The following is a 14,588-nucleotide window of genomic DNA, read 5'->3' on the forward strand; positions in this document are numbered from 1 at the left end:
GCGGAGTCTGCAGATCAAGAATTGGACTATTCACCCTCTGCAGAACCCACCTCCCCGGCGTGGAAGCAAGTTATCTTCACCACTGAGGGACTTCCAAAGAAGAGAAGACACCTGAACAGAAATGGGATCTATCCCTGCAAGCAGCTCAACTAGTGTTGTGAGGGAGGGGTTAAACTAACTTGGCAGGGAGTTGGACGCAAAGATGTAGGGCTGGATTCTCCATTATTGGGACTATGTCGCCCTTGCCGGCATCAAAACGGTGGAGGTTCACGCCAGAAAAAAAACGTGTGAAAGGGCCACTAATTCCGGACGGCGGGCGGGAGGCAGCCGCACAATGGAGGGCTCCCGTTCGGGAACGGCATTTTCGGGGCTTTAAGCCTGGTCCCAGGGTCCACGGAGGCAGCAACAGCAGGGAGAAGGCACAGTAAAGGAAAATGCCGAGGGTGAGCCAAAAAAACAGCCGTAAAAAAAACAGCTGAAGGCCCGTCGGGGAGTGGAAAGGTCACCGCGGGGTCACCAAGGAAAATGGAGGCTGGAGCACCAGGGGAGGCCGCATTGCTTACGGCTGAAGAAATAACTAAGGTGATGGCTGCGGAATTCGAAAGGCAGTTTACAAAATACATGGAGACAATGAGGAAGAAGATGAGGGAGGTTTTGAGTGCTGGTGGAGGAGGCGATTTCCCCGGTGATGACGGCGGTGGCGAGCGCAGTGGCGGAGGTGCGGGAGCAAGGGGAGGCGCAGAAGGAAGTGGAGGAGACATTGCAGCACGGTGATCAACTTACCTCGATGAGGAAGGAGAAGCGGAAGATGATGGAGATTAACAAGGATCTGCGAGGAAAAATGGAAGACCTGGAAAACAGATCCAGGCGACAGAATTTGAGGATTGTGGGGCTGCCCGAAGGAGTTGAAGGGCCGAGGCCGACTGAGTATTTTGCCGCGATGCTGGCAAAACTATTGGGGGAGGGGGAGGATCCCTCCCGATATGAACTGGATCGGGCTCATCAGTCGTGGAGGCCTGTACCAAAGGTGAGTGAGCTGCCAAGAGTAGTGACTCTGTGTTTCCGTAAGTACAGTGTAAAGGAGAAGGTCCTGTGCTGGGCCAAGCAGAAGCGGGTGGTGCAGTGGGCTGGAGCTGGTATACGTGTATACCAGGACTTTACGGTGGAGCTGGCGAGGAGGCGGGCTGCTTTCAACCGGGTGAAGAGGGCACTGTACATTAGCAAGGTGCAGTGCGGCATTGTATATCCAGCGAAGCTGAGGGTAACTTACAAGCTCAAGGACTTTTATTTTGGAACAGCGGAAGCAGCGGAGGAGTTTGCGAACACAGAAGGACTGTGGCAGAACTGAGAAATTGAGAAATGGCCATGTGCTGATGTAACCTCATGACTGTATTTTCTTCTTTTTTGTTTCACTGCGTGCGGGTGTATGGGTTAAGGGAGCCAATGTTGTATATATTTGGGCAAGGGAAGTGATGGGACTTTCACTCGAAGTGAGGGCTCTTTGGGGTGTAGGTGGATATGCGGGGTTTGTGTGCTAAAAGGGGATTTCTGGACTTTCCTAGGGCCGGGCAAGGGGGAAAGGGACCCGGGCGGGGGCCTCCACGCTGGCCGGTTTAACCGGCCAGTGAACGGGAGTGAGGTGGGGGGAGGGGCTGCAGCCATTGGAGCCTGGCAGAATAGGGTCTGAGTGGTCTAGCCGGGGTGGAAAGTTGGGGGGAAGGAACCGAGGTTGGGGGGAGGAGTTTTACAAGAGGCAGTGGACAGGAGGAGTTGGAGAGGGGGGGGGGGGGGGGGTGTTTACAACTCTTGGGTATCATGTACGGTACTCTTTCAGAGGTTGGACAGCGTTGGGCGTGGGGGGGGGGGGGGGGGGGGGGGGGGTGCGGAGTGGACTCTATGGTGACCATGGGCGGTCCCGGACTCCTTTTTCTTTTTCTCTTTTGTTTTTTTGTTTCCACCGTGGGAGGGTTTGTTTTATTGGATGCATATATTGACAGGTGGGCCGTTGTTTGGGGTGGTGCGGAGGATGGGATCGTTGTTATTGTTAAGGGGATTGATTTTGTATTTGTTACCGTTTACTGTCTGTGGGTGGGGTGTAAGTTTTGAAGGAAAATGTGTAAATGGAGAATAAAAATATTTAAAAAAAAAGAAAGGGCCACTAATTCCAAGCCCTGCAGGGGGCTAGCAGGGACCCAGTGTAGATCTCGTAGCTTTTGCTGCAGATACGGATCCCTGCACTTCCGGGTCGGAGGCTGCGCATGCGCACGGCGGCGACCTCCAGCAGACTGGCCGTGCTCCATGGCGGACTCGGACTGCGGAGCTGGACCCAAAAAAGAAACCCCCGATCGGCCACGTGCACGACTCTCAACATTTACCAGCCACCTATAAGGCCCCCCACCCACTCTCCGATCGGCCCTCCCCCGACCAGGGCGGCCGCGGACTGAGTGCACAGCCGCTACCCGAGTATCCGACCGGCTGGAGCACATTAGTTCCATGCCGTCGGGACTTCGGCCGGTCAGGGGCGGAGAATGGCAGAGCGCACCTCTGGCAATGGCCCCAGGTAGGTCCTAGGCGGCTCGCAGATTCGGGGAACTGGTGCCGGTCCCAATTCTTGGCGGGAAAATGGATTCTCCGCCCCGGCGCCAGCTGCGATTTCGACATCGGGGTGCGGAGAATCTAGCCCGTAGTATTAAAACCTAGGTGGAGGTAGGATGGGGAGAGAAGGGTATAATTAGAAATAATATAGAATTAGATGGGGTTATTGAAAATACAAAGAGGTTAAAGTTAGATTTGGAGTGCATCAGGAATTACTTCAAGCCTTGGAGAGGGTACAGAAGGGATTTACTGGAATGGTATTAGGCATGAGGAATTATAGTTATGCAGAGAGTCTGGAGAAGCTGGGTTGACTCTCCTTAGAGCAGAGACTGTTAAAAGAGGATGTTATGAAGGTGTTCAAAATTCTGAACATTTTTTATGGAGTAAAAAGAAACTGTTTCCAGGTAACACAACATAGATGTAATGTGGTAACTGAAAGGAAATGAGATGGCATGACAATTTCTCTTTCATGCCGTCATGATCCAGAATCCAAAGGGAGAGGAAGCAGATTCAATATTGTCGCAAAATGGAATTGTGAAATTTTTTTAACAGGATGACGTGAATAGAATAGGCGAACAAGACTTATTTGATACCTCTACCAAAGAGGCAGCACAGGTGTCATGGGCCGAATGTCCTCCTTCTGTGTCAGATTGTTCTATGATATCTGAAAGTAGATAATCAAATTTGGAACAAAACATTCATGCCATTTAAGCAGATTACGGCTATCTTTAATAAAAGCAAAATCTTCAAGTTTGCCTTCTCATATATTGTTGGTACATGAAAGTGTGCAGAATGAATGCAATTCTGCAACTGCATTTTTGTATTGATCGAGAAAAACAATCCGCATGTCTGCTATCCAAATGGCATCAAAAGTGGAAAAGCAACAGCATAACAAAATATCGCTTGGCATTGAAAATGGCAAAGGCTTATCACCTGCAGCACTGATCAACTTGGAGCAGCCCATGGAAATACCAGTTCTGAAGGGAAAACATTAGGATGGGAATCTCACTCAGGGACTAGGTGGTGAATTTCTGAGTCAATGCAGAAAGTACATATCTGCACATCTTGTGTGGATTTCATATTTCGCTCTGTTACGTGAAGTTTTTCAACTTGGAATATGTGGGCTCACTATACACTTTCTCACATTTGTTTGGTGTTACATTATCAATCTTATTAATTGTGCATGAAATGTGCACTGCAATTGTTGAAGTGCTGCAATTGTAATTCAAAGTACCAAGGGAAGAACTAACTTACTTGACTTCAGAAGGAAAACTGGTTGTTCTCAAAAAACCCATATTCCAAGACCAGGACCATATCTTTTTATTAAAACAGTAAAAAATATATACTTTTAAAAAATAAATTTAGAGTACCCAATTAATTTTTTCCAATTAAGGGGCAATTTAGCGTGGCCAATCCGCCTACCCTGCACATCTTTGGGTTGTGGGGGTGAAACCCACGCAAACATGGGGAGAACGTGCAAACTCCACACGGACAGTGACCCAGGGCCGGGATCGAACCTGGGACCTCGGCGCATGAGGCAGCAGTGCTAACCCACTGCGCCACCGTGCCGCCCTGTAAAAAATATATATAAGGCCAAATGGTACAGACACTAATTTTGTGTTGGAGAAACAGGGTATCCTCCCCATAGTATCAACATACGGGAGGGGGGGGGGGGGGGGGGGGGGGGAGAGATACTCGGATTATTAAAACAGTTCACAACACAGTTACATAGAACAGTACAGCACAGAACAGGCCCTTCGGCCCTCGATGTTGTGCCGAACAATGATCACCCTACTTAAACCCACGTAACCCATATACCCGTAACCCAACAATCCCCCCATTAACCTTACACTATGGGCAATTTAGCATGGCCAATCCACCTAACCCGCACATCTTTGGACTGTGGGAGGAAACCGGAGCACCCGGAGGAAACCCACGCACACACGGGGAGGACGTGCAGACTCCACACAGACAGTGACCCAGCCGGGAATCGAACCTGGGACCCTGGAGCTGTGAAGCATTGATGCTAACCACCATGCTACCGTGAGGCCCCAGTTGTATAAAAAACAAACAGCACAAGCACTGAACTTTGCGCTGGAGAGACCAGATACCCTCTCCTCTGTACCAATAGAAGGGAAAGGAAGGTGGGGTGGTGGGGAGAGAGGGGAAAGGAGGATGATGGGGAGGGAAGGAGTCAGGGTGTTGGTGGAGGGGGGCCCAATAAGACACTGCCTGAACTATCTACGGAGGCATAAAAAAAAACATTCAATTATGATGTGCCAGATTCCGGGAGTCCCCCAGAGGGGGTGAGGGGCGACACAGTGTCAGGCACGAGTGAGCCCTGCACCCCACTGCAGAGAGCCTCATGTGCACCCTCCGCAAGAGTTCCAGATTTTGTTTTAGGAGGGCTGGCGTTTTACAATCTGAACAGGCAATAATGAAGCATAATTGCTACTTGCTTTCGCATTCATGATGCTCCAGTACTGGCTTGCACTCCAATAAATATCATGAGGTGGAACATCATTTAATACAAGCACTGTGCATTTAAATGCCAAAGAGGAGCCGGTTCACTTAGTTGGAGATGCAGCATGCTCATTCTGTACACAGCTGCTGGAATCATTTGCTGACAAAGCTGTCTTCCCCCACGGCAATAATATTCAATCATAAGCTGTGGAGTCACTATTGGTGATTGAGCAAGCTATTGGTAGACTGTAAGCATTTTGGAAATGTTTCCGGCAATGTAACTATATCCATATTCCATTATTGCTCATAATAATTACACGCAATATTCCACATAACATACGCAGGCTGCATAGGTAAGTGTTCTCTGTATAAAGGCAAAGTCGCCATAGTCCCAAATGACCATAGGCTGCTTTTTTTGAGGGGGAAGAGCTTACTGATGGTGGTTTAACCTGAGGATCACCACCCACCTCAGGTGAGGGGAGAAGTTGAGGCCTTCATGAATAATCTCAGCTGGTCCGGGAATAAGGGGCGGGATGTACTGGCTGATGACCCTGACGGGAAATTCTGGTCCCACGCCGGCGCAAGGGTTTCCCAGGGACGAGGGGTGCTGTCAACGGAAAATCCCGTTGACAATGGCGGGACTGGTAGATCCCGCTGGCCAGCTGCCACCGAAAATCCCACCCAAGGAGTCTGAAGAAGTAACGAGTGGTGCATCAGCCAGGTATATTGCAAGAAGCTAATGTGGATGTACAGGTTTAACTGCAGTATGGTGTCAATATTGTGGTTTAGTTTTGTGACAGGGTAAGATGTGTCCAGTGATTTCTACAAACTGTCTGATATCCTAGTCAATTTTAGCCCCTTACACATTGGCCTTCAATGGATCCATTGATTTGTGACACCTGGGTCTTGGTCAACTTCTAGTGATCCCAACACAAATTTGCCCCCTTATCTGAGCACATGTATGTTTTATTCAATTCATGGGATGTGGGTATTATTGGTTGGGCCCACTTTTATTGCCTATCCCTCATATTTGTGACTGATCTTACAGAATTTGGTAAGACAACTTTGGAGATAGAATTTGAATTTGCAGTGCAGAAGGAGGCCATTTGGCCCATCGAGTCTGCACCGGCTCTTGGAAAGAGCACCCTACCCAAGGTCAACACCGCCACCCTATCCCCATAACCCCATCCAACACTAAAGGCAATTTTGGACACTAAGGGCAATTTATCAGGGTCAATCTACCTAACCTGCACATCTTTGGACTGTGGGAGGAAACCGGAGCACCCGGAGGAAACCCACGCACACACGGGGAGGATGTGCAGACTCCGCACAGACGGTGGCCCAAGCCGGAATCAAACCTGTGACCCTGGAGCTGTGAAGCAGTTGTGCTATCCACAATGCTACCGTGCTGCTCGATACATGGGAACTGAGCATCTGAAACTAGTAGTGAAGCATTTCTCATGCCAATGCGCTTCTCCATCTTCCTTGCAGCAACATTCCACCCCATCACCCTGAAGCTCCCCGCTGGAGTGGAACTAATCTACTGGACAAGCAGGAAACTGTTCAACCTCCGACGCTTCCAGGCCAGAACCAAGACCACCCCGACATCTGTCATCGAGCTGCAGTACACAGATGACGTCTGTGTGTGTGTGCACATTCAGAGGCCAAGTTACAAATCAAGGGGCAGCATGGTAGCATGGTGGTTAGCATAAATGCTTCACAGCTCCAGGGTCCCAGGTTCGGTTCCCGGCTGGGTCACTGTCTGTGCGGAGTCTGCACGTTCTCCCCGTGTTTGCGTGGGTTTCCTCCGGGTGCTCCGGTTTCCTCCCACAGTTCAAAGATGTGCGGGTTAGGTGGATTGGCCATGCTAAATTGCCCGTAGTGTCCTAAAAAGTAAGGTTAAGGGGGGGGTTGTTGGGTTACGGGTATAGGGTGGATACGTGGGTTTGAGTAGGGTGATCATTGCTTGGCACAACATCGAGGGCCGAAGGGCCTGTTCTGTGCTGTACTGTTCTATGTTCTATTGTCAATGCATTCACCGAGGTATGAGAGAATGGGTCTCAGACTAAACATCTGGAAAACAAAGGTTCTCTATCAGCTCTCTACCATGCAAATGCCAATGTAAAAACAATAACTGATATCTAGTAACCAAGTGGTCACACATTCAACAACATAAATAAAATCATATCTGTTAGCATAAGGCTATTAATAATAAAACATAAGTATAATATTATTGAGATTTGCTTTTTTGCTGATCCATATTGCTCAACTCTTCAGTTGGAAGTTTGGTGTTCATTTGATTTGATTAGATTTGTCATGTGGACCGAGGTACAGTGAAAAGTATTGCTCTGCGTACAGTCCAGACAGATCATTCCAATAATTAAAAACATAGGGGGCGGGATTCTTCGACCCCCCGCCGGGTCAGAGAATCGCCGGGGGTCGGCGTGAATCCAGCCCCAGCTGGCCTCTGAATTCTCCCATCTCCCCAAAAATCCACGCCGCAGCGTGAATCGCGCCACTTGCCTCGGCGAATGGCGGGGACCGGCGCGACTCAATGGGTCCCGGGGCCGCCTGAATTCTCAGCCCGCTATGGGCTGAGTTCCCACCTGTTTTTGCCGGGTCCCGCCGGCGTAAATGAAGATAGGTCCTTACCGGCAGGACCTAGCTCCGTGGGCGGCCTACGGGGTCCTCGGGGGGGAGGCGATCTGGCCCTGGGGGGTGCCCGCACGGTGGCATGGCCCGCGGTCAGGGCCCACCGATCCGCAGGCGGGCCTGTGCCGTGGGGGCACTCTATTCCTATGCGCTGGCCGTGTAGGCCTCCGCAATGGCTGGCGCGTAGGTGAACCCCCGCCCCCCCCCCCCACCCCCCGTGCATGCACGGGGATGACGTCAGCAGACTCTGACGCTCCCGTGCATGCGTGGACCCATGCCAGCCAATGGAGTCCCTTCGGCTGGCACGGCATCAAAGGCCTTCCACGCCGGCCGGCGGGGCGCAAACCACTCCGGCGCCGTCCTAGTCCCTTTGGGGAGGTCCGACGCCGGAGTGGTTCCCGCCACTCCACTGCGCGTTTCTGCCCGCCCCTCAAATTCCTGGAGAATCCTGCCCAGGATATACGATAAATACACAATGTAAATACATAGAATTAGACGTTGGGTGAAGCATACAGAGTACAGTGCCACTTAATAGAGGTGTGTGGAGGGATCTGTTCAGTCTATGAGTCTGGTAACAGCAGTGAAGAAGCTGTTTTTGAACCTGTTAGTGCGTGTTCTTAGACTTTTGTAGCTCCTGACTGATGGAAGAGGTTGGGTGGGAGTGGTCTTTAATTATGCTGCCCACTTTCCCAAGGCAGTGGGAGATACAGACAGAGTTGATGGACAGGAGTGGGTTCGTATGATGGACTGGGCTGTGTTCACGACTCTGTAATTTCTTACGGTTTTGGGCCGAGCAGTTGCCATACCAGGCTGTGATGCAGCCAGATAGGATGCTGTCTATGGTGCATCTGCCATGAATCGCGCCGCATGCCTCGGAGAATGACGGGGATCGGCGTGACTCTATGGGCCCTGGGGCTGCCCGAATTCTCCCGGGCGGATGGGCCGAAGTCCCGCTGACGTAACCATGGGTCACGTCGGCGTAAATTAAAACACCTATTTAACAGCGTCAACCAGTTCCGACGGTCAGCGCGGAGGTAGGTCTTGGCATAGGGTGGCCGCAGAAGTGACAGCGCGGCCGCAGTCGGTGTGGAAGGGGGTGTGTGGGGGGGGGGGGGGGAATGTGTGTGTGTGTGTGTGGGGGGGGGGGGGTGTGTGGAGGGTGTGTGTGTATAGAGGGTGTGTGTGTATGCGTAGACGGGTCCGTGTATGGAGGGGTGTGTGTGTATGGAGGGGTGTGTGTGTGTATATAGAGGGGTGCGTGTATGGAGGGGGGGGTGTGTGTGGAAGTGGGGATGTTTGTGGAGCGGGGGGGGGGGAGAAGAGTTGGAGGGGAGGGGGCGAGTGCCGGGGAGGGAGGAGAGGGCGAGTGCCGGGGAGGGAGGAGAGGGCGAGTGCCGGGGAGGGAGGAGAGGGCGAGTGCCGGGGAGGGAGGAGAGGGCGAGTGCCGGGGAGGGAGGAGAGGGCGAGTGCCGGGGAGGGAGGAGAGGGCGAGTGCCGGGGAGGGAGGAGAGGGGCGAGTGCCGGGGAGGGAGGAGAGGGCGAGTGCCGGGGAGGGAGGAGAGGGCGAGTGCCGGGGAGGAGGAGAGGGCGAGTGCCGGGGAGGGAGGAGAGGGTGAGTGCCGGGGAGGGAGGAGAGGGCGAGTGCCGGGGAGGGAGGAGAGGGCGAGTGCCGGGGAGGGAGGAGAGGGCGAGTGCCGGGGAGGGAGGAGAGGGCGAGTGCCGGGGAGGGAGGAGAGGGCGAGTGCCGGGGAGGGAGGAGAGGGCGAGTGCCGGGGAGGGAGGAGGGGGCGGGTGCCGGGGAGGGAGGAGAGGGCGAGTGCCGGGGAGGGAGGAGAGGGCGAGTGCCGGGGAGGGAGGAGAGGGCGAGTGCCGGGGAGGGAGGAGAGGGCGAGTGCCGGGGAGGGAGGAGAGGGCGAGTGCCGGGGAGGGAGGAGAGGGCGAGTGCCGGGGAGGGAGGAGAGGGCGAGTGCCGGGGAGGGAGGAGAGGGCGAGTGCCGGGGAGGGAGGAGAGGGCGAGTGCCGGGGAGGGAGGAGAGGGCGAGTGCCGGGGAGGGAGGAGAGGGCGAGTGCCGGGGAGGGAGGAGAGGGCGAGTGCCGGGGAGGGAGGAGAGGGCGAGTGCCGGGGAGGGAGGAGAGGGCGAGTGCCGGGGAGGGAGGAGAGGGCGAGTGCCGGGGAGGGAGGAGAGGGCGAGTGTAGGGGAGGAGAGGGCGAGTGCCGGGGAGGGAGGAGAGGGCGAGTGTAGGGGAGGAGAGGGCGAGTGCCGGGGAGGGGGGAGAGGGCGAGTGCCGGGGAGGAGAGGGTGAGTGCCGGGGAAGAGAGGGTGAGTGCCGGGGAAGAGAGGGTGAGTGCCGAGGAAGGGAGGAGAGGGCGAGTGCCGGGGAGGGAGGAGAGGGCGAGTGCCGGGGAGGGAGGAGAGGGCGAGTGCCGGGGAAGGGAGAGAGGGCGAGTGCCGGGGAGGGAGGAGAGGGCGAGTGCCGGGGAGGGAGGAGTGGGCGAGTGCCGGGGAGGGAGGAGTGGGCGAGTGCTGGGGAGGGGGGAGAGAGCGAGTGCCTGGAGGAGAGGGTGAGTGCTGGGGAGGGGGGAGTTGGGGAGGTTGTCCGCCTGGTGAGTTGCCAGCTTCCAACAGTCGCGACCATGCAGCCCATGGCACCTGGTTTTGGGGGGGGGGGGGGGGGGGGGGTTACGGGCAATGATGGCACCTCGTCCCCCACCCCCCCCAACCCCTGCAGGCCCTTATGTTTGCTGATCAGCCAGCGATGTTGGCCGCCGTGGCGGGAGCTGCACTTCTACATGTTGCCCAGGGGGAGCAGGAGCATGCCAGGGAGGCGGCGGAGGCTGCCGCAGAGGAGCATGCTGCAGAGGGGCAGGTGGCAGCTGCCCAGGCTGGAGTGCTGCCCGCCTGACAGGACAAGGAGCACGAGGAGGGGGAGGAGGAGGAGCACCACACTTTAAGGCTGTCCCAGCAACACACCAGCCACATTTCGTAAGTCACTAGGAAGTGATGGCTGTCAAGAAATCCACCTCCAAGTTTTCAGACACCTCCCTGGGGTGACTGCACAATACTAGCCTATCACTCTGCAGACTTATCTTCAGAGGGAATAAGAGATGATTGTGCCCAAGTAGTGTTGACGTACTATTCAGATAGTTGTCCCTAATCTACATTGTTAGTGTTGTTGCTTCCCTCGCTTTCATTAGATTGTTGTGGCTGATCCCTCCAGAAACAACATTGGATGCAGAATTCACTGGACAGAGACCTCCAAATGCATTTGAGCAAATAAACCAGTTCCATGCAATTCATCATAAAACTAGCATTTTAAGATTTCTGCACTCTTGCACTTTGGACTAGCTCAATAGCAATACAATCCTGCATCATTCTTTTAAATTATTACACTTGCATTTTGCTACACATCTTGCTACACATTTCGGCGTAAATATGCATGCAATGACTATGTATGAAAATAGCATTCCGAATTGCTAACAGGCCCTTGATTTAATCTTTATTTCAAATGGTTCCACAACAATGCACAGAAAATGATCTACCACGCAATTTAGGAAAAGTTAATTGCATATAGGAATCATGACTGCAGCAACTGGAAGGCAGCATCAAAATGCCTATCCTCAAATTCAACACAATTTGACCTCTATTTGGGATAGCATAATTTCATGTCAATATCCTGAATTAAATACTTGAAGTCAGAGATGAAACAATTTATATGGAGTCCCATTTTCTCTTTGAACTTTATTAAAAAGTATTCAGACTGAATAGGCTTACAAGTCCTTTTACAGGTAACATGGTAATTTAAACAACTTGCTCGGACAACAAATACATATATATGATTTTCTCTGGACATTTATACACATTTCCTGTAGCAACCTATTTAATGTTATACTTTCTATCTTCTCTAACAGTTAACAGCTATGACACCTCAACCAGCATCAAATTATCAGTTAATAAAAATATAGTATTCACTGGTTAATAAAAGTTGGATCTTGCTCATTTTTTTATGGTACTGTACACAACATAGAAATCATGCCACCCAGGAAAAAAATCTTGGATAAATTACATGTAACTAAAACAATGCAGATACAGATTTCCACACTGAAGTACAAATCTATTCCAAAAAAAATAAAAAAAAATGTTTAGACACACCAAGATCTTCAAACAGAATTTCAAAATGTATTTTTGATTTGAGCAGCGACAAGCATAAGAATCTCTCCAATCTTTCTTTGCCAGTTCTTGATGTCTTTTGATACTTCACACCATAACTCTCCGTGTCTTGGCTCTGCATTTTCACATCGCCGTTTCACATCCTCATGCTGTTCCTGTACAGGGAATAGAAGAAAGTGCATTTGAACCTTTGATTTATTTTGTTGAAAAAGCCACTCAAATATGACACATGATACGTGTGGCCTTACTTGAAAGTTGTCATCAAATCACAGAACAGTTTTGACCCAACACTAGTAGCAGTAGTATATTTTTTTGTGAGCTAGATTTTGGTTTGCTCTGAAGGGGGAGTTTTGGATTACAGCTATCCTACGTTAAACCGAAGAACATTGAACTGCAAAGTTATGCATCCTCTATCTTAAATTCACCAAAATCCATTTTAAATAACAATCTCTTACAGAATCAGGGATCACCAGCTATTTAGAATTGTTTTTTTATGAACACCATTCATATTTTACATTGTTACGATACAGGATCATAAGACCAGAAGGTATAGGAGCAGAATTAGGCCATTTAAGGTAATATTTGGGGTTTCAGAGAAGCTGGAGCTCATGGAGAGGAGGCCGATGTCCTGGCCTTCGCCTCTCTGATTGCACGGCGGCAAATGTTGCTGGAGTGGTGGTCGGCATCGCTACCGGGGGTAGCGGTTTGGTTGGATGACCTGTACGACTTCCTGCGATTAGAGAAGATAAAGTATGAGTTAAGGGGCTTTCAAGGGGCTTTGAGGAAAGATGGGGGATGTTTGCGACTGTGTTTGAGGGGCTGTTCGTCGCAGGGGGGTAGGGGTACAGTGAAAAAGGGGAAAAATCTGTATCGTTGATTGTTGGGAAGTATGTTGCCCGGGGTGTTTGTTCACTGTAAACTGTTTTGATACATATTTGTAATAAAATACATGTTTAAAAAAGAGAAAAAAATAATAATTTGGCTGTTTAGCCCAACGAGTCTGCTCCGCCATTCAATCATGGCTGTTATGTTTTTCATCCTCAATCCCCAACCTCCACCCCTTATTAATGAAGAACCCATCTATCTTTGTCTTAAAGGCACTGAGTGATTTGGCTTGCTTCTGCCAGTCAACCAATCCTCTATCCATGCCAGGAACATCATGGGCTCTTATCTTATTTAGCAGCCTCCTGTTTGGTACCTTGTCAAAGGCCTTCTGGAAATCCAAATAGGTCACATCCACTGGTTCTCCTTCAGCTAACTTCCTTGTTACCTCCTCAAAGAACAAATTTGTCAGACAGAACTCTGCCCTATTTTACCATGCACTTCAAATACTCCGCAATTTCATCTTTAATAATGGACTCTAAAATCTTACCAATAACCAAAGTCAGGCTAACGCGGCCTATAATCTTCCGTCTTCTGCCTCCCTTCCTTCTTAAACAGGGGTATTACATTAGCCATTTTCCAGTGCTCTGGGACCTTCACCGACTCCAGTGATGCATGAAAGATCACCACTAATGCCTCCACAATCTCCTCAGCTATCCCTTTCAGAACCCTGGAGTGTAGTCCATCCGGTCCTGGTGATTTATCCACCCTTCAGACCTTTCGGCTTCCACAGCACCTTCTTCTTAGTGATGGTCACTCAATTACCTCTGACCCGGACTATCGAGGCTCTGGTATGCCACTGGTGTCTCCCATTGTGAAGACTGATGCAAAGTACCTATTCAGTTCCTCTGCCATTCTTTGTTCCCCATTACTTCTCCAGCCTAATTTTTCAGTGGTCCAATGCCCATTCTTACCTCTTATAGAAAAAAACCTCTTGGAACCATCTTTTATATTACTAGCTAGCTTACACTCATATTACATCTTCTACGCCCTTATTGCTTTTTTAAAACTTGTCCTCTGCTTGCTTGTAAATGCTTTTCAATCCTCTGGCTTCCCACTAATCCTAGCCACATTGTATGCTCTTTCTTTTATGCTGATCCTGATTTCCCTTGTCAGCCTCGTCCTCCCCTCAGCATATTTCTCCTCCTTGGGATGAATTTCTATTGCCCCTCCCATATACCCCCCAAAAACTCCTGCCATTGTTGTGACACTATCTTCCTTGCTAGGCTCCCCTTCCAATCAGCTCTGGCCAGCTCCTCCCTCACATCTAAAACTATTACATCAGATTCCAGCTTCACCCTCTTGATCTGCAGGGTGAATTCTATAATATTGTGGTCACTGCCCCCTACCAGTTAACATAGAACATAGAACGATACAGCGCAGTACAGGCCCTTCGGCCCTCGATGTTGCACCGACATGGAAAAAAAAAACTAAAGGCCATCTAACCTACACTATGCCCTTATCATCCATATGCTTATCCAATAAATTTTTAAATGCCCTCAATGTTGGCGAGTTCACTACTGTTGCAGGTAGGGCATTCCACGGCCTCACCACTCTTTGCGTAAAAAACCCACCTCTGACCTCTGTCCTATATCTATTACCCCTCAATTTAAGGCTATGTCCCCTCGTGCTAGCCACCTCCATCCGCGGGAGAAGGCTCTCGCTGTCCACCCTATCTAACCCTCTGATCATTTTGTATGCCTCTATTAAGTCACCTCTTAACCTTCTTCTCTCTAACGAAAACAACCTCAAGTCCATCAGCCTTTCCTCATAAGATTTTCCCTCCATACCAGGCAACATCCTGGTAAATCTCCTCTGCACCCGTTC

General features: G+C 50.9%; 1 protein-coding gene across 1 annotated transcript in view; it reads right to left on the reverse strand.

The window, feature by feature from the left end:
- Window positions 1–11,419: 11,419 nt before the first annotated feature.
- The window catches only part of prpf6 (PRP6 pre-mRNA processing factor 6 homolog (S. cerevisiae)), a 79,096-nt gene continuing 75,927 nt past the window's right edge, over window positions 11,420–14,588 (reverse strand). The window contains exon 21 of the mRNA XM_038803290.1: window positions 11,420–12,034. Coding sequence (XP_038659218.1) covers window positions 11,882–12,034 — 153 coding nt within the window. The 3' untranslated portion in view covers window positions 11,420–11,881. The remainder of the gene's footprint in view (window positions 12,035–14,588) is intronic.

Source organism: Scyliorhinus canicula, chromosome 7 (genome assembly GCF_902713615.1).
Source record: "Scyliorhinus canicula chromosome 7, sScyCan1.1, whole genome shotgun sequence".
Taxonomy (NCBI): Eukaryota; Metazoa; Chordata; class Chondrichthyes; order Carcharhiniformes; family Scyliorhinidae; genus Scyliorhinus; species Scyliorhinus canicula.